At 43.1% G+C, this 26449-nt stretch overlaps 1 protein-coding gene and 1 long non-coding RNA gene across 7 annotated transcripts; one reads left to right on the forward strand and one right to left on the reverse strand.

The window, feature by feature from the left end:
* Positions 1 to 322: 322 nt before the first annotated feature.
* PSMD11 (proteasome 26S subunit, non-ATPase 11) lies at positions 323 to 24813 on the reverse strand. Of its 6 annotated transcripts, none has more exons than XM_074263608.1 (15): positions 24643 to 24813; positions 22973 to 23181; positions 21020 to 21121; positions 17019 to 17143; positions 11334 to 11405; positions 10777 to 10834; positions 8886 to 9080; positions 7584 to 7728; positions 6533 to 6593; positions 4519 to 4581; positions 2965 to 3090; positions 2163 to 2198; positions 1892 to 1943; positions 718 to 860; positions 323 to 593 (listed from the first exon to the last, which is right to left on the reverse strand). In XM_074263608.1, the coding sequence occupies exons 2-14, from the start codon at positions 23148 to 23150 to the stop codon at positions 718 to 720; spliced, it is 1356 nt and encodes a 451-aa protein (XP_074119709.1). In that variant the 5' UTR covers positions 23151 to 23181; positions 24643 to 24813; the 3' UTR covers positions 323 to 593. The 6 variants fall into 6 exon arrangements, 3 of the variants coding, with proteins under 3 accessions (XP_074119709.1, XP_074119708.1, XP_074119707.1); XM_074263607.1 differs by lacking the exon at positions 24643 to 24813 and adding an exon at positions 24387 to 24496; XM_074263606.1 differs by lacking the exon at positions 24643 to 24813 and adding an exon at positions 24291 to 24434.
* On the forward strand, positions 746 to 17287 carry LOC141540040 (uncharacterized). The gene is made up of 2 exons (XR_012481454.1): positions 746 to 889; positions 15524 to 17287. It is a non-coding gene; the product is annotated as an uncharacterized LOC141540040 (long non-coding RNA).
* Positions 24814 to 26449: the final 1636 nt, after the last annotated feature.

A 26449-nucleotide genomic window follows, 5' to 3' on the forward strand; every position in this document is an offset into this window, starting at 1 on the left:
CAACTTGGAGCTGCCAGGCCCTTCAGGACAGGCTGTTGGAGCGGCGTTCTTGGGGGACCACGGGGTGGGGAAGCACAGCAGGGGGAAAGAACATCGAGATGCCTCGTTTCCAATAGAAAAGAAAAGAGCAGTCTACACACCGTCGCTTGTTTTGGTTCAGTACAAACAGAATATAAAGTTGGCTGCTTTGGACGGTCGGCAAATATCCAATTGACAAGAGGAGGAGAGAGACAGCCCAGCGGATGGAGCCTGTACCCTGGTGGGTGGCCACGATGCCGCCTTTGTGGCCCTCTCCCAGGAGGCAGAGAGCACAGCTATTAGGTAGTGTAAGCCTTTTTCTTTTATTTAGAATAACCTCTTTTTTTTCTTTTTTTTTTTTTAAACAATATTCCCCACTCCCAAGTTGGGCCAGTAAAGATTACATGGAAACTGGCACACCTATCGGCTGGAATACAGATGCACCGAATGAGGAAATTTAAAAACTTTCCGAGCGAAAAGTAGAACAAAAAGAAAAAAAATCTCCTAGCATTTTCCCCAAAGGTTTCACTCTCCTGCCACACACACTCTCCAAACGACAGCTACCAAATCCAACTCTGCAAGAGAAGACAGAGCAGTGTCAATCGGGGAAGCCGCAGGGGCACAAGGAGGAGGCATTTGGTCTCGACAGGCAGAAGACAGGACACTGTCGCTAGCCCTGGTCCCGGAGCCAGCACTCACCTATGTCAATTTCTTGGCTTTGTTGTAGAGTGAATCCACTACTTTACTCATATTCTGAATCGTCTCCAGAGCAGCTTCGTAAGTTTTATCTACTGGAGGTTCATCAAAAATAATCAGGACTCCCTCCCCCTGGTCCAGGATCCCTACAGGAAAGACAACGAAGGCATCTAAGGTAAGAAACACGGTCCATTATGGGGGATTTCCACATTAGCAAATTAGTTACCACTACTTTCTCCAGAAATGGACATACACAGGTATCCCATTCACACTGGACTTCCTGACATATTTACTGATCAAGCATACCCACATTTTATATCTTATAAAATCAGCAAAAAAAAAAAAAAAAAAAATAGTTTCACTACAGCGTCACAGATCTCTCATCTACAATTAGCCTAAAGCACTCCTGAGTGTTCAGAGTGTAGAACATCTTAGGATGAGAGGTGTGCTTACTGTGATACACCTATGGGACACTTATTCCTCTCAAACCTTTTCTCCACTGAAGACTGGACCCTGGCACTTTCCACTCCTAGCCTGTAACTCCCCTTCTCAAGCACCTTCCCTGTCATATGATCTGCCTCTTGTGAGGAATAAAAGGGCTACTTGCCAGAGTCCCAGGGCCTATGTACCTCAGTCTGATCTTCAACCCAGATCTTCCCGGCTTCAATGCCACGCCGCCTCACCAAGACTGCAAGTGATGCTGTATACACTCACAGAGCGGCCAGAACTAAGAGTCTGTCTCAGAGAGCGCCCCAACTATCATTCAGCTTACAAATACTTCTTTCCTATACATGCTGCCTAAAGACCAACACTGCCCTGGCCCTTTCTTGTCAACACTCAAGAGAAATCTAGTCAAGAAAACAAGGCCTCCCCACCAGAGAGCCAAACAGAATGTGAACTGCCTTACAAATTACTATGTGATCGGAGTAAAGGGGGAAATCCAACATTGGATACAACAGAGCTGTTGCTACTCAGGGAAGGATGAGGCATATATACCTTTAAAAAAGCACAGGGAAAACCTGCTAAGTAATAATAGCCCCTACCTCATAAGGTTGCTGTGAGGACCCAATGAGGTAATATTATGTACAGTGCTTTCAAAACTTTCAAGCACTTCATAAATATCAGCTGCTGCTATTATTATTATGAGGTGTGCCCAGGCCCCATTTCACTCACTCACCATGAAATTTCTTGTCAAGAATCATCTGTGACAGTTTCCTTTCCACGTCGGCCTAAAATCAAAGCACAGGATTAAGGAGACAGATCTGCAGACACTAACCAGACAGCCCAGCTTTGTGCACAACTGATAGAAAGGGCCAAAGGCAACTAAAGGCCTCAGCAGCAGCAGAAAGAAGCGGGAAGGCCCAAGCAGGCACAAATGGCACCTGCTCCTCCCACTCCCAGGCCCTCTCCCAAGGGGGCTTCAGAAGTCTTCCACATTAATGACTTACCTTAGAGAGTTTGATGAGACTTGATATATGTTCAATCTAAAAAGAAAGGGAACGACATCAATACTGAAGTAGAAATTTATGCCAAAACCAGAACGGGCAGCCAAAGGGGACAGAGGTAAAAAAAAAAAAAAGCAGGGCAGCATTGACTCAGTGGCTCTCTATGGCTCTAGTGCTTCATCTTCAGAGAGATCTAGAATCATATTGTCCTCAGATGGTTCTGGGCCCACTCAGGCCTCCCTTACCTTCTGAACTTAGTGATTTAACACTGGAGGTTTCAAGTCGCCCCAGAAGACTACCTACATGGGAGAGGAGCCCCCAGAGTTGTCAAACTGCTCACTACAGAACAAAGAGAGAAGGCCTTGGGCACTGCTCTTCCTCACTGAGCCTCCAATTGTCTTGTCTGGGTGCATGTGTGTCACCCTCTAAGATGTAAACAGGAAACATTTCTCCTTTACAATGAATGTTAGCCCTCAAATATTCAGAGAACCGGCCAGACCCAGGTCTGACTCTGCAGCAGCCTCCCTATCTCCCTCCAACAGTGTGGCTGCACAGTACCCTTTCCCACTTTTTTTTTTAAGTGATCCAGCCAATGAACCATCTTGAACCGTCAGAGCCCTTCCTTCCAAAGGGCATACCAACCAACGTTAGTCCAAAAGCTACCACCAGTGACTTGGAGAGTGGGTGAGCCCTGGGAGAGGTTGGAGATCCGACTGTTCAGGTCTGCCCTCCATGCCATCTGACCGCATGTAACTTCCACCCACCCTGGTCCCTCAGCTGCTTGTTGTCCTTAGGAAAGTTTTACCTGGACTCTGGAAAAGGGTTCAATAACCCGGATCAGATTCTGTTCCAATAAGTTATCATACAGCTTGGCCAGGTGAGTGTTGATAATAGGGTCATCCCGGAGTTCTACCCGGTAATCCGTCAGTGCCTATGGGAGAGACACCACAAAGAATGGCAATGAGAGTCACCACTGACTCCACTCAGTTTGGATCTCTCAAACCACAGGCTGAGAAACTGCTTCCAGTCCAGAGACACTGACCATAGGTGTCACAACCCTCAGAACAGCTGGGTGCGGTCCTCCCAACAATTTCTCTTGTATTGATGTGCTCTGTCTTAATATGGACACGGCGTCTCCCACTCCAACTGAGTATAAACCCTCTGAGGGCAAGATTGTTTCATTTTTATCCTTGTATTCCCAGATCATAGCCAGTGACAAACAGTAAGCATTTGATTAAGTGCTTAAATAAAAACGAAATGAGCTCATGGGTCTCAACCAACTTTTCAGGGTCAATAATTGCAATCCCTTATGACATGGGAAGCTCTTTTACATAATAACACATTATGTGGTTAAGGCTAAGGCTCTGATTCTCTGACTGCAGTGGCTTAAGGAACTCCAAAGAGAGAAAAAGTCCTCCACTAAGACAAGTCAGCCAGCACTTCTCTGCATCTTTGAGCCTTTCCCAGAGCACAAGAAAGTAGGTGATTGCTCAGGGCCACATAGTCAGTATTCAATTGGAACAGAAAGGAAGTGTAGCTCTTGAACCCAAGTCTTAGTGGCTCGAAGGCTGGCTGTCTACACCATGCTATCTAATATTCATACAGGATGCAACAGAGTTCATTCTGAGGCTCAAAGCTTTTCTGCCCATGTCCACTCTTCAAAATTTCTTCTTTTATCCATACAAGGAATAGGTCAACCACTTTCTGGAGCTAAAAGAACTAACAGGGATCACAAGAAATGAAGACAATTCCTGAGGCCAAAGGAAATGGAACAGGAAAGTTTAGCCTATGCACTCTTTATTCCAATGGATTTTTCATGAAAAAGCTTAACTTCTAAAAAATATTTTAAGGATTTATTCTTTGAAAAAAAAAAAACCACACTTCCATTTAAATCATTATTTGCTCTGGGAAAGAGCAATGTTGAATTGTGGATTAAGAAAATGTATTAGCATCATTAATAGTACCACCAAGGCTTCTTTCAGGATGGCAAACCTAGAAGCAGATGCCAGTTTATTCATAATTATCAAGCCACAGTTTAACTTTTTCTGCTGCAATCTTTCAAATCCATTTTGTTTTTTAGGCATGTCTAATCATACAGTTTTCATGACCCCATAAAGAGTGTTCTTGATAAAGATGCTAGAATGGGTTTGCCATTTAATATCCTCTCCAGTTCATTTTACAGATAAGGAAACTGAAGCAAACAGGTTAATTGACTCGGTCGGGGTCACAAAACTATTACGTATTTGAAGTAGGATTTGATCTCAGGTCCTCCTGACTCCTGAGTCAGCATCTAGCTACTGCATTACCTCACTATTCAAAAGTCCATGCCCACCCAGTCTGGTACTACCCATTAGCTCACCTTTTCAAAGTCTGCCAGCGATCGATTCTTGCTAGCCTGAGCCACACATTTTAATGCTTCTGTCTGCAAATAAGGAGAGAGTCAAGGTGATCTTTCTGCACATTCATATATTCATCCAAACACAAATCTCTTGGGTTTCCTTCTTCTCTTTTTTCTTGGCAGTGTGATTTCTATAAAACTTTTGACTACAAAGACAAAACATTCAATCTGGTTTCCCTCACCTGGACACAGTAAGAGAAATTTGACACTGACCTCAGTGAAAGTAAAAACACAAATGACATGCCCACTATTCCCTAAAATCAATAATCTCAGGTGATTTAGGAATATGTGGATAGAGCTAAAAATAGGAACAATTCTTTTAGCAGAGTAAGCAATTTATTCCCCAATCAACCAAAGACCAGCACCGGGGATGGAGAAGCCAGGCTGAAGTCTAGTCTGTGTCTTCTAGATTTACATCACAAAATCTCTAGAGAATAGAGTGAATTCTAGGTTTAATCCAAGGTTAGGAATGTTACTGGTGCTATCTTACTTGCTAAAAAAGCTACTGGAGGGCTGACTTAGGGTGAGCTATCACAACCAAGAAATTAGCTCTTGACAAGATCCAGTGCTAACAAGTTTACCCACACTGGGATGATCACGCTTTACTCCAAGTGAATATTTATGTTATATCTGGGCTAACAGCAACATGTTCTGGTTATAGGAAATCTTAAAAGGCTGTTTGTTAGGTGTTAAAGGCACCTACACACCCACAATGCAAGTCAGAATGTATTTTGTTCTCAGCAGAAAGCTGATATAAGAAGACAAAGTTATTTTTCATGAAAAGGTTAAAAATGACTTTTTTTTTTTTTTTTTACCCTAACATCAAATCACCTAGAATAAAGAATCAAACAAAAGGAGTCTCCTCCTGACCCACCCAGAAGCTCACTCTATCCATCTCTAACCATCTTTTATGAGTGTGGGTATTTGTGAGAGGAGAAAAGGAAAAGGAGAAGAGAGAAGAGCTAGACAGAAGAGAACATGTCCAGTCCATTTTACTGAATCTGGGTGATTTACTGCCAATAAACATTTAAGTGTGGTGAGGCTCTCACCACTATAATAAAAAGTGCGGTTGTGGCTGACAATAGAAGCATCTCTTAAAATGTTCTTGATCAAAAGTCAATTAAGATTCTATGTGGAGAAGAGGAAAATTCTTGATTATGCCATCTGTGCTTCCCTAGAGAGCCAAGTGATCGATTCAGCAGATCACCTTCAGTGTTCTCATCTGACTTTGGAATCCAAAAGGACCAAGAGAGTTGTTCAAATCAGAGATGGAGATGGGGGGAGAGTGAAGCACAGAAGCAGACACAAGAGCACAATTTTAACAAGAATTAAGTTATCACTTTTCCAAGAAAACGATTCATACCAACTCCAGCATTACGCTATTGTACACAAGAACAATCAGCGTCACCTCTCTTTTTTAATCACACCCAGCCAAAAGGTACAGACTAAGTTGGGAGGAACAGCTCCCTAAGTGGCACCAGCATCAGGAATATTTCTAGGGCGGGCTGCACATACAGTAACCTGATCATGGGGTCAGAGTAGCATCAGTGAGGCTTCCACAGTATGCTGGATCACTATGGGCTCATCCACAATTTCACAGGCTGGACACATAGAGCTACCATGACCAAGCCATTAAAGCTGAAGATTAGGGTAAAAGTGACTGGGCTGGCCTGGCCTGGGGAAAATGCCTGTTTCAAACTTATAATCACAACAGACCAGGGCCACTTAATTAAAAAAAAAAAAGGTTTGGTTTTTTTTAAGGGCCACTTTCTTAAGAACACCAGATTCTGGACAAGAATCAGAGAAAGTCACAATGGCTTGAGTTTGGGGAGGAAGGGAAGGGAAAGAGTTGCTGAGGGAATGAAAGAACATGGCACTGTCCAAATTTTTTAGCCTTTCCAATTGCATCTAAGTTAACTGAGCTCTGAGCCTCACCAAGAGGGGGCTCACCAAGAACATAATAGGTCTTCCCTACCTGCCTCCCTGCATACCGCAGTGCGAGCTTCCCACTCACTAAGGCTTGAACATCTTCTGGCCTGGAGGAAAAAAAAAAGGAGACATTCTTTTAATGGGTCACTTACCTTATTGAACATTCAAAAACACTGATCTTATCTGAACTGTGATTCCCCGAGTTCTAGTTGCAAGACTAGACTCCAAAACAGAACCAGCCTCAGACTGTCAATCTAATTTGTTCATTACAAATGCAAATGAGCCCTTGGATTTTTATGACTTCTCTCAACACTAAGAAGTTTTGGGCAATACAAGAGTTAAGTTAACAGGTCAATCAGATGACAACAAAACCAGTATAAGATGAAATATGGTAATTTCAATTTTTTTAAAAAATTTAATTTCAGTAGAGTAAGCATTTGAGAGCTTTTTAGTGATACTTTTTGATCAGCTATCATAATTAATTCTGCTGCAAATTCTCTTCATCTTCATTCCAAGCAGTGTGTGCCCAGGGCTTCTAGAAAATATCCTAAGTAGGACAGAATTCCTAGCTGGAATCTCCACCAGACGTTCTCATAGTGTGATCTGGAGGCCTCTAAGGGTCCCCAAGTCTCTTTCAGGAAGTCCATGAGGTCAAAACTCTTTTCATAATAGAAAGACATTTAATTTCTACTATGATAATATCTCACATAAACAAACTCTTGGGGACATGCTCAATAATTGTTAATGATGTAAAGGAATCCTGTGATCACAAAGTGTGATCTAAACCAAGCTACCCTCCCATTTTATTTAGGAGAAAGTTAAGACTCAAGAGTGGGGAAGAACTAGCACTTGAACCCCAACCCTCAAACTCAATCTTCAGTGCAATTCTTTACCCAGTGTTGAGCACAAGATATCTACCATATGATAAAAATTGTGCAGTACAGGTTTCGGAAACAGTTTTGGACACCTGCCCACTAGACAGGCATGCCCTAAGCAACAATGGAGTTTGGGAGAGCATGTTAACCTGCTCCTCTTGCCCTGCCTGCCCCCCCCCTTCCCCACAGCTGTTCCCATGTCCCATCTGTTCGAGCACCTACGTGTTGAGCATGATTTTGCAGAGCAGCATATATTTCAGTGCTGTGATAGCCTTGGGGCTATCGATGGAGTCATAGCCCTCAAATGCCTCATAGAAATAAGAATATGCTGTTTTCCAGTCCTTCTCTTCTGCTGCATGGATGATACCTAGGCACAAAGGAGGATTCAGATCAAAAGGAGCTCACTCAGCTTTTACACAGGATCCTACAATAAGTTACATCAGTAAGACAAACTGATATTGCCTCACTCTCACAGCCAAACACAGAAAAGAGAGGGCTAAAAAAGAAGTTAGTACATTTTTAATTTAGTCAAATTTCATTAAAGAAATAGAATGTAACTTCCAGAACTGGTGAGACTTTTTCAAGTCATGGGTAAACATGGGTCAAGATGGAGAGAAATTATAGGACCACAATAACTTTTGGTTAGCTTCAGTATCTCTGATGCTGTTTTTATTTTATCTATAGACAAGATGACTGACACAACATACCCCACAAGGAAATCTCACCAGCCTGTGACATCCACAGGAACCCTGCTCAAGCAGGGCCAGCCACAACTCCAGTTACTCACCATAGGCCAAACAGTCAGCAAGACTATGCTCATGCTACTCCCTCACCCAGGATCTCTAAACACTGCCCCATTCCCCACTCTCCATATCTGACAGCTGCCCACCATCTTCGGTCCTTTGGTTCAGTACAACAAAGTGGCAGGGCTTAGGTCTGTGCTAGGCAAAAGGCATCTTTCAAAAGGCCTCAAAATGATCATTAATCTGAGTTAAATGATCTTGAGATAGAGAAGTAACAATTCCCTCAATTAAACAAGGAATCAAAAATGAGAGAGACTGGGAATCTGTTGAACCAAAGCTAGAATTCTGGGATCTAATTTCTAGTTTCTTCCTCTAAACATGAAGCTCCTTGGCCAATCACTTATGAGAGCTCAAATTACATTGCTCAGGTAAGAGGAGGTAGTGGACACCTCACAGGTAGTTAGGAATGATGTAATGATATGTTCCACACACACTAAGTGCTTAATGAATGGTTTGGTTTTTTAAAATTTGAACTGAATTGCAAAATGCTAGTACTCCTCAAATAGTCAAATTAATTGGTCCCTCTTCTCCAACTTCCCCAAAGACTGCTATCCTTCATAAATAGTAAAACAATAAAACAAAATGGCAAAGAGTTTCTCTCTTTTCCCTTCCCCTCCCCTGTAATGGAAAGAGTGAGAAACCATCGAAAAGAAATGAGTTTGGAATTGCATCAATGAAAATCCAAGACAATTGCTCCCCAAGACTGGTGAGAGGCTATTACCTGACTGCATGTCCAAGGTAGCCTGCAACTTAGGAGGGCAGTAGATGGCATTTGCTGTGGTTCGAGCAGACGTTAAGGCGGCTCGCGCTTTGGGAAGATTGCTCAGGGCATGGTATGTTTTACTCTCCAAGAGCTGCACTTCCACCAGAAGGGCCTTGTCATCCATTTTTTTTAATTCTCTCAGCAACTGAGAACCTAGCAGGTAAAAGATGCATAATCCTCTATTAGATTCCTTTCAAACAAACACTTATTAAATACTGATTAAGTGCTGCTTCTCTTCCTCCCAAACAAAGTTCCTTTTCAGGCTCAGGCCTAATCCAAACACAAAAGGTTCCACACCCCGATCTTTACACATTCATTTGTTATGGTCACTACTAGGCCTTCTGATTTCTTCCCCAGGACCCAGGAAGCTCATTAGGAAAACCTCATCATCCTTCTAAGACCCCACAGCCCTGGAACTACACCTCATCACTGCCCTCTTCTTCTTAGCTAGGAGGCTGGGGCCATGGCCTCCAGACTTCAGAATGTCTTTCATATGGCTGTCCTTCTAAGATTTTTCTACCAGGCCCCTTTTAAACTCTATGTCTCCTCAGTACAGGGCCTGGCACTTACCTCGTAGGGCTGTTGTGAGAATCAAGTAAGAAAATATAAGTGCTTTGCAAACCTAAAAGTACTGTATGAATATAGTAGCTGTGAGCCTGTAATACCAGAATGAGGGATGGCTGGGACTCCATAGTTTGCCAGGAAATCAGGACTCACTGGGAGCTTCCCTGAGGTGTAGTTTTCTGGCTCTCCAGATGGTAAGTAATAAATCACTTTACATTATACTGACTGGCTAAAGTGTTTGCTCTAATTCTCATACAATCAGTTAACCAGGCCATCAGTGATAACTAGGCCATACTGACACAGAAATAAGGAGACATCATAACCAATCTTTTCTCCCCACAATCCCTGTTCATTTTCCCCAGCAATCATTTGAATTAACTCTAAATTCACAAATACGATGCTTTCCAGAACAGCTACTCCCATCTGCCTTTGCAAGAGGTCACAGAATTATAGAAAACATTCTTTTTTATCACAGGATCATAGCTCTGGAGCTGAAAAAGACCTGAAGGGCCATTTCCTCCAACTACTCACTTTATAGTTGAACCTAATTCCCAGAAAAGTTATTTAGTGACGTGGCTCAAGATCAGACAAACTGTAAATGGCAGAGGTGTTACTCAGACCTGAGTCGTCTGATCTTTTTTTTTCTTTTTTATTAACTTTACAATTATAACATTTTTTTTGACAGTACATATGCATAGGTAATTTTTTTTTTTAACAACATTATCTCTTGTATTCCATTCTGTTCCGAATTTTTCCCCTCCTTCCCTCTACCCCCTCCCCTAGATGGCAGGCAGAGTCGTCCGATCTCAAACCCAACAATGTTTCCACTGCCATCACCACAGTCTCTCCCGTGACAAGTCACACAGCTCAAAACAGTCCAGAATCATAAGCATGTAATGCTAAGGCTCAGAGTGCATGAAGGCTTCATAGATTCAATAATAACTGACTGCACAAGGAAGGAAGGAAGCAGTTCCATACAAGGCAATGAGCAGAGACCCACTAAACCTTGATTTCCTTGTCCCAGCTCTGAAGGATTTTTAAAAAAATAAATGTGGAAAGAGATGTCATTATTACTTTAGACTCAGACATGAGGCAAATGTGCAAATTAAAGATCTACATTCAGGAAAATTTGTTTTTTATGAAAGAACTTCTTTAAATTTGGGTTCATCAGGATGCTAATCATTGAGATGCCTAATTTTAAAACATTAAGGGGTTTCTTCAAAAGATTTTACATGTTACACATTGAACTAGTACAAATCCTGTTGCTTTCTACAAAATCACTTACCCAACTGTAATGCTTCTTGGTACCTCTTCGTATCAAAGTACAAAGATACCAGCCTCGCCTGAAAAAAGAAAAATATGATTGATTTGAGGGCAGAGAGTGCGAATGATGAGTATGTAACTCTTGCTGAGGACATTCAATTTCAACCTAACAAGTAAGAGGATTAACAGCAGCAACTCAGAAGGTGCAGGAAGGCTCAGTGCTTGAGGCAACTAGAGTGCTACCAAATCTAGGCCCAACAATGCAACTGGTTCAACACTTGAACTGAACTTCTTGAACTTCTAAGGAGGAAAGATAAAATGTTTATCATACTAATTCCAAAAGCAGTAGTGCCTAACCAAGTTTATTATGTAAAACTTCCTTTACAGTAGAGCATCCTGTTAGAATCTATAATTTTCCCAAATAAAGATCTGGATTGTAAAAAAATAAAATAAAAAATGTAAGATTTCTTTTGAATATTCAAGAAAGATTAACTATGAAATCAACTTAATATATCTGAGTACATTTGAGGCCAATGTCTCACTTATAGGCTTTTAATTTACAATCCATTTGGCACATACCTCCAGAGCCTGACGTAAGAAAGTCCTCTTCTCAGATTTGGCCCACTCAATGCACTCTAAGCATAACTCAACCTACAGTGGGAAGAGAAAACACATGCAACAATCCTAAGTCCCATTGTATAGTACAACTGATTCGTAATACTGATATGAAGAGTAGGATCAAACCCCATTACTACTATAGACTATGTGTATGCTTTCTAGTTTCTGTCCCAGATTTTCAATACATATAGTTAAATTTAGTCTACAGACAACATTCCAAGCCATGTAACAAGCTTTGTTACAATGAGGTCCTACTATGCTGTTTTTCTTTTCTAACTATTAAAAGTTCTTTTGGTTAAATAGTAGCCTTTTTTAAATGGACAGCTCTAGTACCCTACTAATCTATTTGGCCTTCCTCTCTTGCTGAGGTCCTTTTAGCACAATCAGTATAAAAGGATCTAGAAGTAGTTCTGAGAAACCTTTCCAGAGTTGGCAAGTCTTAGAAATTTGCAATGAATATCTAAAGTAACAATGTTCTCCAAATTTCCATACACTATGGGTAAAGAGCAGAGCGTCACAGTTCTAACATAAAGACTTTTGTTTCCAACAGTTGCTTCTAAGACTCAAAAGGCCCAGCTGGGCAATTTCCCTTTCATATTCTGGACAGAACAACTAGCCAATTCATAGGCACTCTTGTGAACATACCAAACCTGTTTCTTAAATAGATTTTTTAAATTTTCTAATATATTTACCCCAAAAAAAGGTTTTCCAAGTTTTATTTAAAAGTCATCTGCATTTCCTGTTGCATCAATTATCCAGACAAAGAAATAAGTCAATGATCTTGCAAAAGAAAATACACTGAGGCAACATTGGAGATTAAATACTTTTTAATCAATCTCTAAGAAGCAGATATGTGATCTAAATTTTGGCATTTGAAAAACTACTGCAGCTGAACTTACAGGACACAGGAAAGACTCAAGAGGCAGAATGAGCTTTAGAATCAGAGGAAAAAGATACAGATCCTTAGATTTTATCACAAATTTCTTAAACTTCAAAACAGAAACAGGATCAAAAAGAGGGTCAATGATTTTGCTGCTGGCTCTACTGTTAGCATTAACTTTTTCAAACTTATTCCAGCATTAAGCACAAAAACATTCATCACTTTGGTTCAGTATAATGTATCATAACTCTTAATTGGGATCCATCACATAATTCCCAATATATCAAGAGATTAGTCTTATCTAATACAATAATTTCTCATTACATCTGGGGATTCCAGAAGAACCACTAGAAGGAGAGGGGCTAAAAAAAAAAAAAAAAAACAAACAAAAAAAACACGTCCTTATTCCATGAGACTGCTCATTGGCCATTAAATCACAGGCAAAAAACTAAACTCCGCAAATAATTGTGACTTTTTGAAAATACCCAATACCACAGTACTTTTCCAGGAAGGTGAGATTAATTAGCTCTAATTCTTTATCAGGGATTGGTCACTGCCTTAAACTGACAAAAACTTGAAGAAGCTTATTCAGAAGCTGCTTAACCCTGATTTTCTAAAACCACCACTCCAAATAACTATCAAAATGGAAAGGTATTGAGTAACAGCAACATTGTACAATGATCAACTATGACAGACTTAACTCTTCTTAGTAATGCAATGACCCAAGACAATTTCAAGGGACTCAAGTGATAGAAAATGCTGACCACATCCAGAAAAAGAACTTTGGGATCTAAATGCAGATCAAAGCATATGAGTTTCAAATTTTATTATTTGTTTTTTTTTCTTTCTTATGATTTTTTCCTTTCATTCTGAGTCTTCTTTCACAACATGACTAATGTGGGAATGTGATTAATAGGATGATACCTGTATAAACTATATCATATTGCTTGCTATCTTGGGGAGGAGGCAGGAAAGGGAGGGAGGGAAAAAAATTCGGAGCTCAAAATTGCATATCTTTACATGTAATTGGAGGAAAAAACTATTAAGTAGAAATGTTTTTTCCCTAAACAGAAAGGTGTTTTGATTCAGCAAACCTAGTTACACTCTCACTCCTGCCTTTAGACAAGGGGGGGTTCAATATATACACTGAGACTCCCTCAAACATCCTAACTTTCCAATTCCTCACCTTACCCATTTCCCATGACTAGCTCCTCCCTTCACCTCAGCAACACAAAAAGATGGCCAGCAAGACCTTTAATAACCCATGTGTTCCACTTCCACATTCATGAACTCCTAAATTCTTTTATCTCATAATCTAATGTCATTCCACCTTTCTCTCTGCTTTGCAACTCCGACCTTTTCTTCACTCTCAATGTAACCTCCAATCCCTTCACTTCATTCCCAAATCATCGCCCTATATTCTCTTCTTCCCCAATGTTACCCTAGTGACCCAGTTCAAATCCATGTTGTCCTCCTCCTCCTCCTCTCTCAAGTCCCTGGCCCCTTTTATCTTACTGAAGATTTTGACCCACCAAACTTCAAATCTGGATTACTACTACTCTGTCTCTGCTCATACCTACAGAAACCAGAGAAGATCAGGGAACTGTGCTAAAGGAATCTAGTATAAATTCATATGACATAATCTCAATGGGGCCCTCACCACAACAACACAATCCCTTTATACCTCCCTAACTAAATCACTCTCTCTTGCACCACAGTGGCTCTTCCACACCTTTTCATTCCTCAAACTTGCCAAAGCTCCCACACACACTCTCTGCCTCAGAGTTCACTGAAAACACTGAAATCCTTGGCTTCTCCCCTTATCTTCCTCAGTTCACACTGTCACCCAGATACCCTCCCTTCTCTTTCACCCGTCTCACATGAAAACCAAAGAAAAACCCTCTACACACCTGTGCCTACATTCCATACCATCTTCTGTCTGTCTCCTGGCTGCTTCCCTCCTGCTCAAAACCTGTTCTTGTCCCCCCTAGCCCATCCAAAAAAGAAATGAGTTCTCATTTGATCCATTGATCCCCACTGACTATCATCCTTTGTGTCTCCTTTCTTTTGCAGCTAAATTTCCTGACCACTTCCTTTCTTCTCACTCTCTTACTGCAAATTGGGTTGCGACTTCATAATTCAACAATAATTGTTGCTTCTACAGTTACTAATGTTCTCTTAATTTTTCAGTCTAATGTCATTTTCTCAATCTTCATCTCCTTAATCTTCTCAGTAGCCTCTGACAAAGCTGATTTTTCTCTTTTCTTAGATACTCTCTGCTCTCTCCTGTTTCTCCTCCTTCATATCTACTTGCTCTTTCTTAGTCTCCTTTTGCTGGATTTTTCATCTAATTGTACCCACTAATGGTGGATGTCTCCCAAACCTCTGTCTTGGACCTTCTTTTTTCTTCTAATGATACTAGTTGAATACTATGGATTCAATTATCATCTCCATACAGATGATTCTCAAATATTATCTACACTCTCTCCTGACATCCAGAATCACATCTCTAACTGCCTATCAAAAGTCCCAGACATCTTAAACTTATCATGTGCAAAACAATTGATATTCTTTCCCCTAAAGCTTTTTTCTTCTTGCTAACTTCCCTCTCACTGTCAAGGTCATTGAGGTTCTCAATCTAGATGTCTGTCTCCTCAGTTTCTTTCTCTCCCACCCCATTCCTATATCCAAATGGTTGCCAAGTCCTATCAATTCTACCTTCCTGATTATCTCTGGTATGTTCTCCGCCCTCATTACTACACAAGCTAAATGTTTAACAAGTTTAACAAGACTTAAAATATACTGCTGGTTAGTCTGTTAGCCTTTCCCCACTCCAGTGGTCACTTAGCTGTCAAGTTGATTTTCCTAAAGCACAAATCTGTTACTTTTCCATCCAATAATTTCCAATGGCTCCTTCTTACCTTTACAACCTGGGCCCTAATTCCCTTTTACTTTCTTATATCTCTCATCTCTCCACAGATTCGTTGATCAAGCTGGTCTCCTTGCAGCTTCTCATATGATACTCCTTCATCTCCCAACTCCAGCATTTTCACAGACCTAGTTTTCCTTCCTCCTAGTTTCTTTCAACTTTCAGTTGAAGTCTCACTTTCTCCAAGTTTTTTCCAGTCCTTACTCTTTGTACCTTCCTCAAAACTATGCCCACTTTATCCTGTATAAATCATGTTTATACACAGCTGTTAACTTCTTTCTTCATGAGATTGTCCATGCCTTGAAGCACGAAACTGATTTTTGCCTTTCTTTGAATCCCCAGGACTTTGCACAATGCCTGGAATGTGGTGCTTAATAAATGCCTACTGGTTGACTGAATGAATCAATGAATAAATGACACAGGAAACATTCAAGTTATAATTGAAGTAAGAAATATCCCACCAAAACTGGCATGAGAAGAATTCTTACAATTCATTCAACAAATGCTACTATGCCTTCCAATAAGTCAGCTCAATGTTAAGCGAAGAAAGTCAAAGATTCTAAGCAAAGACTTAGCAATGGCAAAAAAACTTTCTATGAGTTTGTGTAATTCTGCTGTTCAGGGTCAAAATTAACACTGTATTTATTGAGGCCTATGTTAAGTTCTGATATTCCAAGTAAATGACACCACTTAATGAAAAAGGAATAAGAGAGGATCACTGGAAGTCAATGAAAATATGATTCTTTCTAACATTGATAATTTTGTTTGAAATTAATCAAAATATATTTTTATACTTTCATCCAAAAAACAAGCCTTTAAGAAGTTTTGTAAACGAAATGGCTTACTATACAATCCTGCCAAAAACAACACAATTGAATTTGACAACTAATTATTCTAAAATTAATTTCTTCTGAGTACTTGGCATATTAACTAGACTTCAGTGAGCTGTCACAACAAGAAATTGTTTTGTTTTGTTTTTAAGTTGGGAGTTCAAGATGAGGTCCTGCTACTTTAAACTTTTCTACAAATCTTTCACCATTAGCACCTCAGAACTATGGCCCTATAAATAGATGAGACTTTTCCTTTCTCTCCTATGCCACAGAGAAGCTAATTTCAATTTATCTCCACAATCCAAGACCACTAATCACCTCTACTTCTACAACGGATCCCAATGGCATGAGGTCTACAAAAAGAAACTAACGGCCAAAATGAACCCATAAAGTGCCTGCAGCATGATTTTTGCTTTGTGATTTTGTAATTGTTCACTTCTTTCTTTCTGAAATGAAAATACAAAACAAAACAAAAAAACTGGCAGTCACCTTTGTAAGTCTGAAAACAGGATCACTGGCCTACAGAAGTCTAATTTCATTACAGCCCTTGGACTAATTTCATGGACAAGAATCACTCCTGTAAAGATCCACATAGAAAGATGCTTGATACCCAGTAAAAGGCAGAGCCAAGGTGAGAAATGTTCCAAAAAGATACAACACTAGAGTTAATTAGTGTTCCCAAGAAGCTTTGTGACAGATGATGAAAGGTTTCACAGAAGCAGAAAACACTACAAAGGCACAGCAAAATACAATACCTCAAAGACAAGAATCTGGTTTTGACCCTGATGTAATGAGGATTCTAGGGACCACTGGCAATCTCCACTTACAAAGCCAAGCATGGAACAGACCCAAAGTATCAAATACCCTGTAACAAAGGGAAACTGATGTGATCAGTCCCAAGTCTGCCTTTCCCGTTGTCGCTTCTACAACGGCACCACAGCCAAAGCAAACAGCTTCAACCAAACAGGTTCTCTCTTTCTTTATTCCCTGCAATCAATGTGACTCACCTCCTGCCCTGTGGCTGCTTCCATGTCAAGGAAGAGGTCCAGCAGAGATCGGACCAGACGAGCCGCCTTCGCCTTGCTGATGGAGTTCAAGAAGGGTCGTACATACTTCAGGAGCCCCCCAAGCTCTGTATGTAAGTCAAATCAGAAAAAAGAAAACTGTCAGTCATTCAAGATGTAGCACAAATACCAAACTGTACGGAAGGCCCCACCTCTTCCTTCTAATCTCTTCTAACCTGATCTCCCCACAACCTGGAAATGAGAGCTAAGTAGGTGACTTGTCATCTTTTAGTCTCCCATTTTTGTCAGGAATTTTTTTTCAGTTGCAGCACACCCTACAGTAGCAAAGATCATTTTTTTTCAGGGATGGGTCAGGCTGGCTGGTCAGCCTCTATGATCTTTTCTATCTCTGAAATTCCTTGTCTCCCTTTCTCTTTGGGGAATACCACTTCTTTTCTTAGTTATCTTCCTGCTTGTCAGGAAGCTATGACATTCTTTCAAAACTTTCCATTTAAAATGTCAAACACAAGTCTTCTTAAACAATGATCAGTATTATCAGTTACAAGGAAAAGTTTTTATTTAAAAAAAAATAGGTCAAAGCAAGAGTTTTGCTTATAAAAAGTGTAAAACTTTGAAAATGGTTCAGCCAAAAACCTCAAGAATAATGGTCTTTCACTTCAATGAAAGAGTCTACAGAAATCTAGACTACAAACTAATACCACCTTGATTCATAATCCAAGGGACCCAGAGCTTAAATAATGAGTCTTCAATTTAATGTTTCTCTCTGCAGATCAAGAAAAACCTTTTCCTTCCAGTTCAGGGACAAATTCTATTCTTACCACTAGGTCCTTGGGGTCCTCATTAGCCAAGACTTAAATAGCTAGCATATGCCAGCTATTTACAAATTGTATTACTAGTGTATCACAAAAACATATTGCACGATAGTTTATTAGGTACTACAGAGATTTGGCAAACAAAGAACGAGACTCTGATTCTTCTAAGTGTCCAACCTTCTTTGCTCTCAGGAAAGTCTGCCTCCTAAAAGGTCCTTCACATTTTTGTTTCCAATGTTCCTCCCACCTGAAATTCTGATGACTTGCTTTAGTTCCTGCCTCCCTTGAGGTCTTCCTTGATGATCACTCCAAACACCTTTATTTATTGTCTGTACCACATAATTCAGTGCTTTATTACAGAGTAACCCACTCCTAGAGTTGGAAAGGACCTTAAAAGTAGCCTTTCCTCCAACACAGAAATCCCTTTCCTGACAAGTCAGTCTCTGTCTGAATATTTCCAGGACCTGGGAATTCACTAGAGTGGCTCACTAGACAGTTTTAATTGTTAGAAGGATCTTTATACTGAATCAAAGATTTACATACTTAAAACTTCTCCACAATCTGTCCAGTTTACCTTATAGACTAAGCTACTATTTTCTTCCAATTGACAGATCTTTGATATTTGAAGGCAGTTATGAAGTTTTTCCCTCACTTCTCTATGCTGGGTTACAATACCTTCAGCCCTCCCTCCACATGACAATCTCCCAGATCCCTCTTACTCTACTGGCCACCATTCTCTGAATTCTCCAGGTCCTTACCAATCCACTTTCACGTGTAATATTCAGAAGATACATGACTAGCATAGAATACAGTGGAACTAAACCTCCCTTGAGGTGAATTTCTTTCCACACACTTAAAATGTGTATTCATATACTCTAAAACTGCACTAGCTCATATTTAGCCTGAACTCCCAATATCTTTTTCACTCAAACTACTAAACAGTCCTTTCCACATTAACTGAATTATTTTAAACCTAAATATATTGGCTTAAAATTTACATTTCAGCCGAAGAAGATTCTGATTACCTTCATCTGATGTATAAGCTCTCTCTCCTCCCACTTCCTACAAGAAATAATGTGGTGTTGAAAGTGAAATCAAGAATGAGTTGGGTCTAAATCAACCCCAGCAGTGTGACCAGGGGCACGTCACTTAATGTTCCTCAGCCACTTCTTCATCTGTAAAACAGTATTACTTGTAGCATCTGCTTCACCAGTGTGTTGTCAGGGACAGAGGAGCTAATAAAGGTCAGCTATTATGGTTAGTATCTCTCAACCATTCTGAACCATATTCTTTTTAATATTCCCTGATAAGAAATCATGCCTCATTTTTCAAAAATGCTGGGTTACAATACCTTCAGCCTTCCCCCCTCACATGACAATCTCCCAGATACCTCTTACCCTATTTGTTCCCTTCCTTGGAAATTTTGACCTCCCAAATGGTACAGTCACTTTCCCCCAAGATTCCATCACTTCCAGATCAACAAATTTTGTTGTTCAGAATTAAATCCTAAGTAGCTGCTTTCCTCTTGCTGCTTATACCTTCTGGGACAAAGTTGCTAGTATGTAAAGCAGACACATAAAACACTGCCTTGTTTACTGATGGATTCACAGATGCTTGTAGTCTCCCAAAATAGACTCTAAAATCTTTGTAGGTATGGAATGTGTCACATCATGTGTACTTCATATAGTAGCAGGCATATAGGATTTCATAAGTATTTGAAGAATTATTGATAGAAAAGATATGGTTCTTTCTTACCATACCTACAAAAAGTTTAGAATAAAAAGAAACAAGTTATGAATCTATCTAGCTGCACACACATCAATGAAATAAGACTCATCACAAGAATATATACTAAATACTGGTTATATTGGCCAAACTATGATCCCAGAAACAGCAGACTTTCTAACAACCCTTATTCTTTTCACCACTCCCAAGTTCACAGGTCTCAGTGTTAAGTGAGAGTGGGATGGATGAGAGAACTGAAGGAACAAAAGACTTTAAGGATCAGTTACAATCTTTTTTTATTTAAAAGTGTTTGACAATAGTATGTTTTATACTATTCATTCTTCATTATTCAGGTTAATAAATGGCAGTTACTCAAAACAGATATTGTTATTTTAATTATGGTTTAATTTCACAAATTCTCATATCAATTTGCATTCTTTAAACTTGTAATCAACTGAATACAGTGAGAAGTAGCTCAAAAGCAGAACAAGTTGATTTGAGATTAAAATTTTCTAACAGACATCTTGTAACTGAAAACTGACTACATGAGCACAGTTAAGTTGCACGCAGAATAAGACAAGTTTCACAAAAATGTACCTTGTAGATTATTTTGTCTTATAGCTACCAACGAAGTGAGTTTGAAAATCTGCTACAATTCAAAGTATCAAAATCAAGGGACTGTAACAATGTACAGGATCAACTTTTATACACCGAATTATGATCTTGAGCAAATTATTAATGAAGTTATTTTCCTGCACTTGTGCCAAACTTCCTTTAAAGTTAGCAGCACTTACCTGATTTAGCTGTCCTACCTCTTAACTCCTCACTAAGAACTGAGCAGGACTTTTCAAACTTCAGGAATGCCTCTATCTGAGAAAAGAAGCAGCACCACTCTCTGAGCCCCAGAGAACCCCAGGGCCAGTGCATCTCTCAATGAACCCGAAGTCATTCTCACAGGCCAATAAGCTGACGCCAAGAGCAGTGTCAGAGGAGCACTGAGTCCCAATGTAGAAGTTTCAGGAAAGCTTTGTCCAACTAGCAGCTTACTCATTTTGTACCAGTAAGGATGATGAGTCACAGAGAAATTCGAAGTCCCAGCTATTTTACAGTCAAGGCTAAAGGTCCTAAAGCCCATCATGCAACATACTAACGCTGTTTCTTGAGTTCGTGATCAGTATGTGAAGTCCCAGAATAGGAAAGACACTGGAAAAAAGTTATGAATCACAGCAAGGGCAAAATGGTAATTGACTGTAAGAACTTCCAGACATCAGAACAAAACTCTGACCTAAGTTTACCGTCTATATAATTCCTGCTGAAGAGTTCACAAAACATACCACGTGACCACAGAGCTGAGCTGTATATGCCTTTCTATGTGCATTGATCTTAAACAGAATATGGATGATGCCTTCCAAGGCCAAGATAAGGCACTGGATTTGTCTCACTTACCTGCGGCCTGTCCGGTCTTGGCCAAAAGCGACCCCAGCTCCAGGATGCTCTGCTCTTTGACCTGCACCGCCTCTTCATCATTTTCCTGAATGTCACGCTTCACTAAAAGAGAAATGCAAAACCCTCTTGAAATGTTGACTGAAGACTGAGACCCAACGCTCAGCCAACTCAGCTCTAGTTCTCTTCACCCTTCACTACCTAACAAAATGAGTAAGGGACACACCAATTTAAAGAAAAACTTAATGAAATAAACTATCCCAGGATTCAGTGAAAATTTTTAAATTACAACAGTAAAACAATGTAAATCTGAAAGATAATTCAGGTTCAAGTTATATAAAGAAAACAGGTTGGATACAAAGTTTAACTCTGGAAACCTATTTTAAAAAAAAAAAAAACCAAACACCAACTTTCCTTCAGTTTCAAATGGAAGTCCCTTTTCTTCCCTCTCTCCCCCTCTATAAGAATGCCAGCCACAGATTTAAGTTGATCAAGGCAGGATAATAAAAAACTATTTCCTACTACATAATACTACGAAATATGCTCAATATAATTAACATCTCAGCAGACACCAAACTAGAATCAAAATGCATAAGAGACTAAAGGGGTTAACAGCTTCAGCATAAAGACTGCTGGCCAGGTAAGGGGGAACTGGAAGTCCCATATGTATAACACAAGCACTTCTACAAAGGCATTCCTCAAAACAAAACAAAACCAAGTCAGCCTGTGGAACGCGGAGTCAGTGTCCGACCTGTACATTTACTGAACAGGGCTTTTCTGTAAAACATCCCGACTGCGCTAAAAACAACTCGGTGCTTTCTCTATCAGAGCAGAGCAAAAAGTCCAGCAATTGATAAAGAAAAAGTATTGTTCCCTAACTGTCGATGATTGAACAATGATCACCACTAAGTTACCCCTGATTTCGAGGCTACCATGACTTGACAAAACCACGAGTAGATGCACCATGATGGAGCAGGAAAAAGTGCAGCTGAGTGTCACTAGTGGGTCTCAGGTTTACTCCACTCAGAGGTTTTCAAGTCACCCTTCCTCCTCGGACGGGAGCCCAGGACCAGTAACTCGTGTTCTGGCTGTCTCGGTGAATGCGGGATGAAGCCTGTTCCTGCCACACTCTGAAGGCAGGACGCAAAACTTCCCAAACAGCTGAGAATGATCTTGAATCGGGAGGATCTGAGTTCGAATCCCGCCTCGGATGCTCACTACTATGTAACCTTGGACCCGTCTCCCGGCCTACGGGGGCCTCAGTTTACTCCTGGGTCAAATGAGGGGGTGGGCTGGCTTGCTGCTCCAGCTCCAGAGCTATCCTAAGAGGGGGCGGCGCGCCTCGCCGGCTGCTCACTGCCCCCCCCATCCAGCCTTAGGACCGTGCTCTGCACCCCACGCTAGGCCGGGGGCACCTTTGTCCTCGGGCCAGGAAGGTGACCACGCTGAGGCTCCGCAGCCGCCGGGCTACTTGTTGCACCATCGATCGGGATCCTTTGATCTCGGGCACGGGGCAGCCCTGGCGGCTTCCCCAGATCGCGGGGCACCCGGGGCCCGGGCGACCTGGACGACTCGGGGAAGGGGGCCCCCGAAGCGACCAAAGTCACGGCGGGCACGCGCGGGGGAGGCCCTCGAGAGCGCGCGTGCGTCCGTCCGTCCGTCCGCGCCAGGGTCCGTGCCAGGGTCCGTCCCGCCGCCGGCCTCGGCGGGGCCCCGGAGTGAGTCAGCAGCGGCGGCGGCGCCGGGGCCTCCGTGCGCCCGTTCCTCCACCCGTCCTTCCCTCCCTCCGGGCAGCGGCGGCGACGGCGCGGCCTGTGCCCCGGCCCGGCCGAGCCCGGCCCCCTCACACACCGTGAGTCAGCAGCGGCGCCCGGAGCCCCCGGCCCGGCCCCGGCCCCGGCCCCGGCCCGCGCGCCCAGGCAGCGGCGGCGATCCGGGCGAGGGGCGGTCGCTTACCGATGGAGTGCAGGATGTCGATGGAGGCCTCCCGGTCGGTGCTGAGCAGGGACTGGGCTCTCTGGAACTCCACCGCCGCCGCCGCCATCTTACCACCTCTCACACCGTCCCCGGCCGCCGCCGCCGCCGCCGGAAACACCAGCGCGGCCGGCCCGCCCCCTGCCTCCCCAAGCATCATGGAAGTTGTAGTCCTTCCGCCGGGCAGACGTCTGTCCGGACGGGAGGGCGGGAGTGAGTGGAAAGGACTTGGGGAGGAAGGAGGGGGCGGAGCGAGGGACGGCGCGAGGACCGGCGGGAGAGGGAGGGGGACGAGGCTTTAGTAAGAGGGGGAGGGGGCGCGAGAACGACGGAGGGCTGGGCGAGCGGGGCTGGGGGGCGGGGCGAGGGAGGGCGCGTTTCGGGAGACGGGAAGGAAGGAGGAGGCGCCGGGGAGGGGGAACGAGAACAAGAGAGAGGAAAGAAAGGGGCGGGGCGAGGGGGAGGACGGAGGGAAGGAGGGGGCTACGAGAGCGGGGAAGAGAGGGAGGGGCGAGGGAGAGGGAGAGGGAGAGGGAGGAAGTGTTAGGGAGGAGAACGCTAACGAGAGAGGGAAGAGGTGCGGGGAGGGGGAGCGCGAGGGAGGGGAAAGGGGGCGGGGCAAAGGGGTGCGCGAGGGAGGGGGGAAGAGCGCGCGAAGTAGAGCGAGGGAGCCAAGCGCGCTTCTAGAGCTCCGGCACCTCCGCGCCGGGCGCCTGGGGCCGGCCACTAGGACGGCCAACCGCTGGCGCATCCCAGAGGAGGAACCTCCCCAACAGCCGCCAAGTTGGAAAGAACCCAGGGGGCCGCCTCCGCCTCCCGGGAGTTCCCTTGGACTCCGTCCCCTCCATTGACGGGAAGCTCCTTAATTTTAGGGGCGGCCAACTTCCCACCCATCTACTTCCCTGCGTCCTGCCTCTGCCCCTGCCCACTCCTCTCCGTCCGAGGAAGCCCTCGGGAGCTTTTTAAAAACCCACAATTAAAGGAAGGGCTACTTGTCAGAAAATCTGGGTTTGCCACCCGAGTCTGAGGAAATCTATCCGGGCCCCAAACACTCAATTGACCTCCCTCCTCCCGCCACTGAAGCTCCCCTCCCTCGCGTTTCCCGTCCGCGGTCTCCCCACGGTCCTGGCTCCAGGCTCTTCCCCTCCCTTGCTAGCCTCCCTCCAGCTCGGGCCCACTAGTGGTAGCTCTCCCCCCCAGGCTGTCCTGGATCCCGCCCCCTCTCCTTTGGTGTATCACCCTGAGGCTGACTCCCCATGGTTAATCCTGGGCCGGGCTCTCCCCGCTGTGCCTCCCATACCTCTGGTGGAGATCCTAGACGGGGCCCAAACCCTCCTGTCCCAAGCTTCCCTTCTGACTGTCCGAGTTCCAACCTCCTCGGCTCTCCCAAACTCACAGTTCAGGGTCATCCTTGTGCACTCAACAGCGCGCACACCTCACACCCGATCTCTTGCCTTTGCCGCCTTTACAGTTTCCCAGGAGCCCCCTTATCTCCGACCACTTGGCCACCACCCTAAGGCCGGCCCTTATCACCCCCTGGCTGCCCACACCATGGCTTCAGCCTCCTCACTCTCACCACTCCAAGCCGTCTGTCACCACCTGCCAAAGCCCGTATCTGACCCAATGAGCCACACAGCACTCCCCACACGTACTCGGGCACTAAACTCCGGCGCTCCCTGTTTAACCGTCAAGATGGAATAAAATCTTTTAAAAGTCCTTCAACGACTTTGTCTTCTTACACTTGACCGCCCTGCACAGACTATGACTCCTCAACAACCCTTGGCTCTCGGGTCCTTTTGCTGTTCCTCACATGCCCATGGTGTGGGCAGCCAGGGGGTGATAAGGGCCGGCCTTAGGGTGGTGGCCAAGTGGTCGGAGATAAGGGGGCTCCTGGGAAACTGTGAAGGCGGCAAAGGCAAGAGATTGGGTGTGAGGTGTGCGCGCTGTTGAGTGCACAAGGATGACCCTGACCCTTCATCCCTTGCCTTTTCCCTTCCTGGGATGCGCTCCTTTCTCATCTCTGCTTCCTGACCCAAATCCCAGCTTTCTGCACACCTGCCCTTGAGCTTACCTCCCATCTGTACCATGGGTATCTTGTAGGAACAGCCGTCTGTGCTGCTTCCTCCATCAGGACAGGAGTACCTCGAAGAGAGGCGCTGGCTTTGCCATTCTTTGTACTGTTTGTTGACTAAGAAACAAGATGATAAAACTATCATCCTCTATTAGATTATTAATAACTTGAAGATAGGCTCTACTGTCCTGCTTTCTTTTATTTGTGTTACCAGCACTGAGCACAGACACAGAGGAAGCATTTAAATGTTCTATCTATCCAAGGTTAAATCCTGCTCACTGTTAGGATTCGGACAAGGTGCTAAGTCTGGAATGGATAGAGACAATAATTATCTACTTTAGCACGGCTCAGTATGATTGGTCTGACCCTACAAGAAGATGTTAGGGGCCAGAACTTGAAACAAGGAACTTAGAGGAATTGAGGAGACAATGGTTAAATCTAATTTAGCATTGATTTAATCCTACAACAAATAATGTTTCCTAGTGATGTAATGATTGGTGTATACTCTATATTAATATATATATATATTAGTGTATATATTAGAGTGGAGCGTATAAGGGAGAAGCTCTCAGAACTTCGGGAGAACTTCAAGGGGATTTTGGGAGATTCACAACTAGGATTGACTTTCAGGAGATTCACAAGCCCACAGAAACCCACAATCCCACTCTGGGAGGCGGAGTCAAGATTCATCCCATTTCCACCTTTGTGCTGGCTGGGGACATTTGGACAAGAGCTCTCGGGAACCAAGGAGAGAGGTAGGCCTCTATTAAAGCTCACCAGGCCCAAGGAAGGAGAAAGAATTAGGAGAAAATAAAGGATTTGGACTTTAACTCCTGGCTGCATTTGGGATTATTTAATTGAACTGAAACTAAGGCTGCCTCCAGAAGCTCCCCAAGGAATCTGTTCACAGAAAAGGATCACAATTTAGAGAAAAGAACATTACAGCTCACAGTGCTTACTAGCCAATCGAGTAAACTCTTCCAAGACACCTCTCTTGGATTCAGTTTTGAGGCATCTAAGTGCCACAATGCACAGAGTACTGGGATCAAATAGATCAAATGAAGCCTCAGACTCTTACTAGCTGTGTGACTCTGGGCAAGCCACGCTCTATATGCCTAAGTTTTCAAATGTGTAAAATGGGAGAAATAATAGTATCTACTTCTCCAGGGTAGTAGTGAGGACTAAAGGAGATAATATTGTTTAGCACTATGCCTGGAACATCTGTAAAATGAGGGTTGACCTCCAAGGTCCCTTCCAGCTTTTAATTCAGGATCTTATTAATATGATCCCTTTAACAAATAATAGCTCTTCAACAATTAATGCCCTCTTCTAGCTCCTTCCCTCATCTTTTCTTCTCCAGGATGAATCTGCCAGGTTCCTCAACAAGA

This window comes from Sminthopsis crassicaudata, chromosome 4, assembly GCF_048593235.1.
Source record: "Sminthopsis crassicaudata isolate SCR6 chromosome 4, ASM4859323v1, whole genome shotgun sequence".
NCBI lineage: Eukaryota > Metazoa > Chordata > Mammalia > Dasyuromorphia > Dasyuridae > Sminthopsis > Sminthopsis crassicaudata.

What these genes read in the sequence shown, in the direction of transcription:
- PSMD11 (XM_074263608.1), bottom strand. Translation starts at nt 23,150, where the DNA reads ATGATGCTTGGGGAGGCAGGGGGCGGGCCGGCCGCGCTGGTGTTTCCG. An exon ending in TACCTTGGACATGCAGTCAG is followed by an intron (nt 7,729 to 8,885) that starts GTAATAGCCTCT and finishes CTTTGTGCCTAG; the next exon opens with GTATCATCCATGCAGCAGAA. An exon ending in AACCCTTTTCCAGAGTCCAG is followed by an intron (nt 2,199 to 2,964) that starts GTAAAACTTTCC and finishes CTTTCTTTTTAG; the next exon opens with ATTGAACATATATCAAGTCT.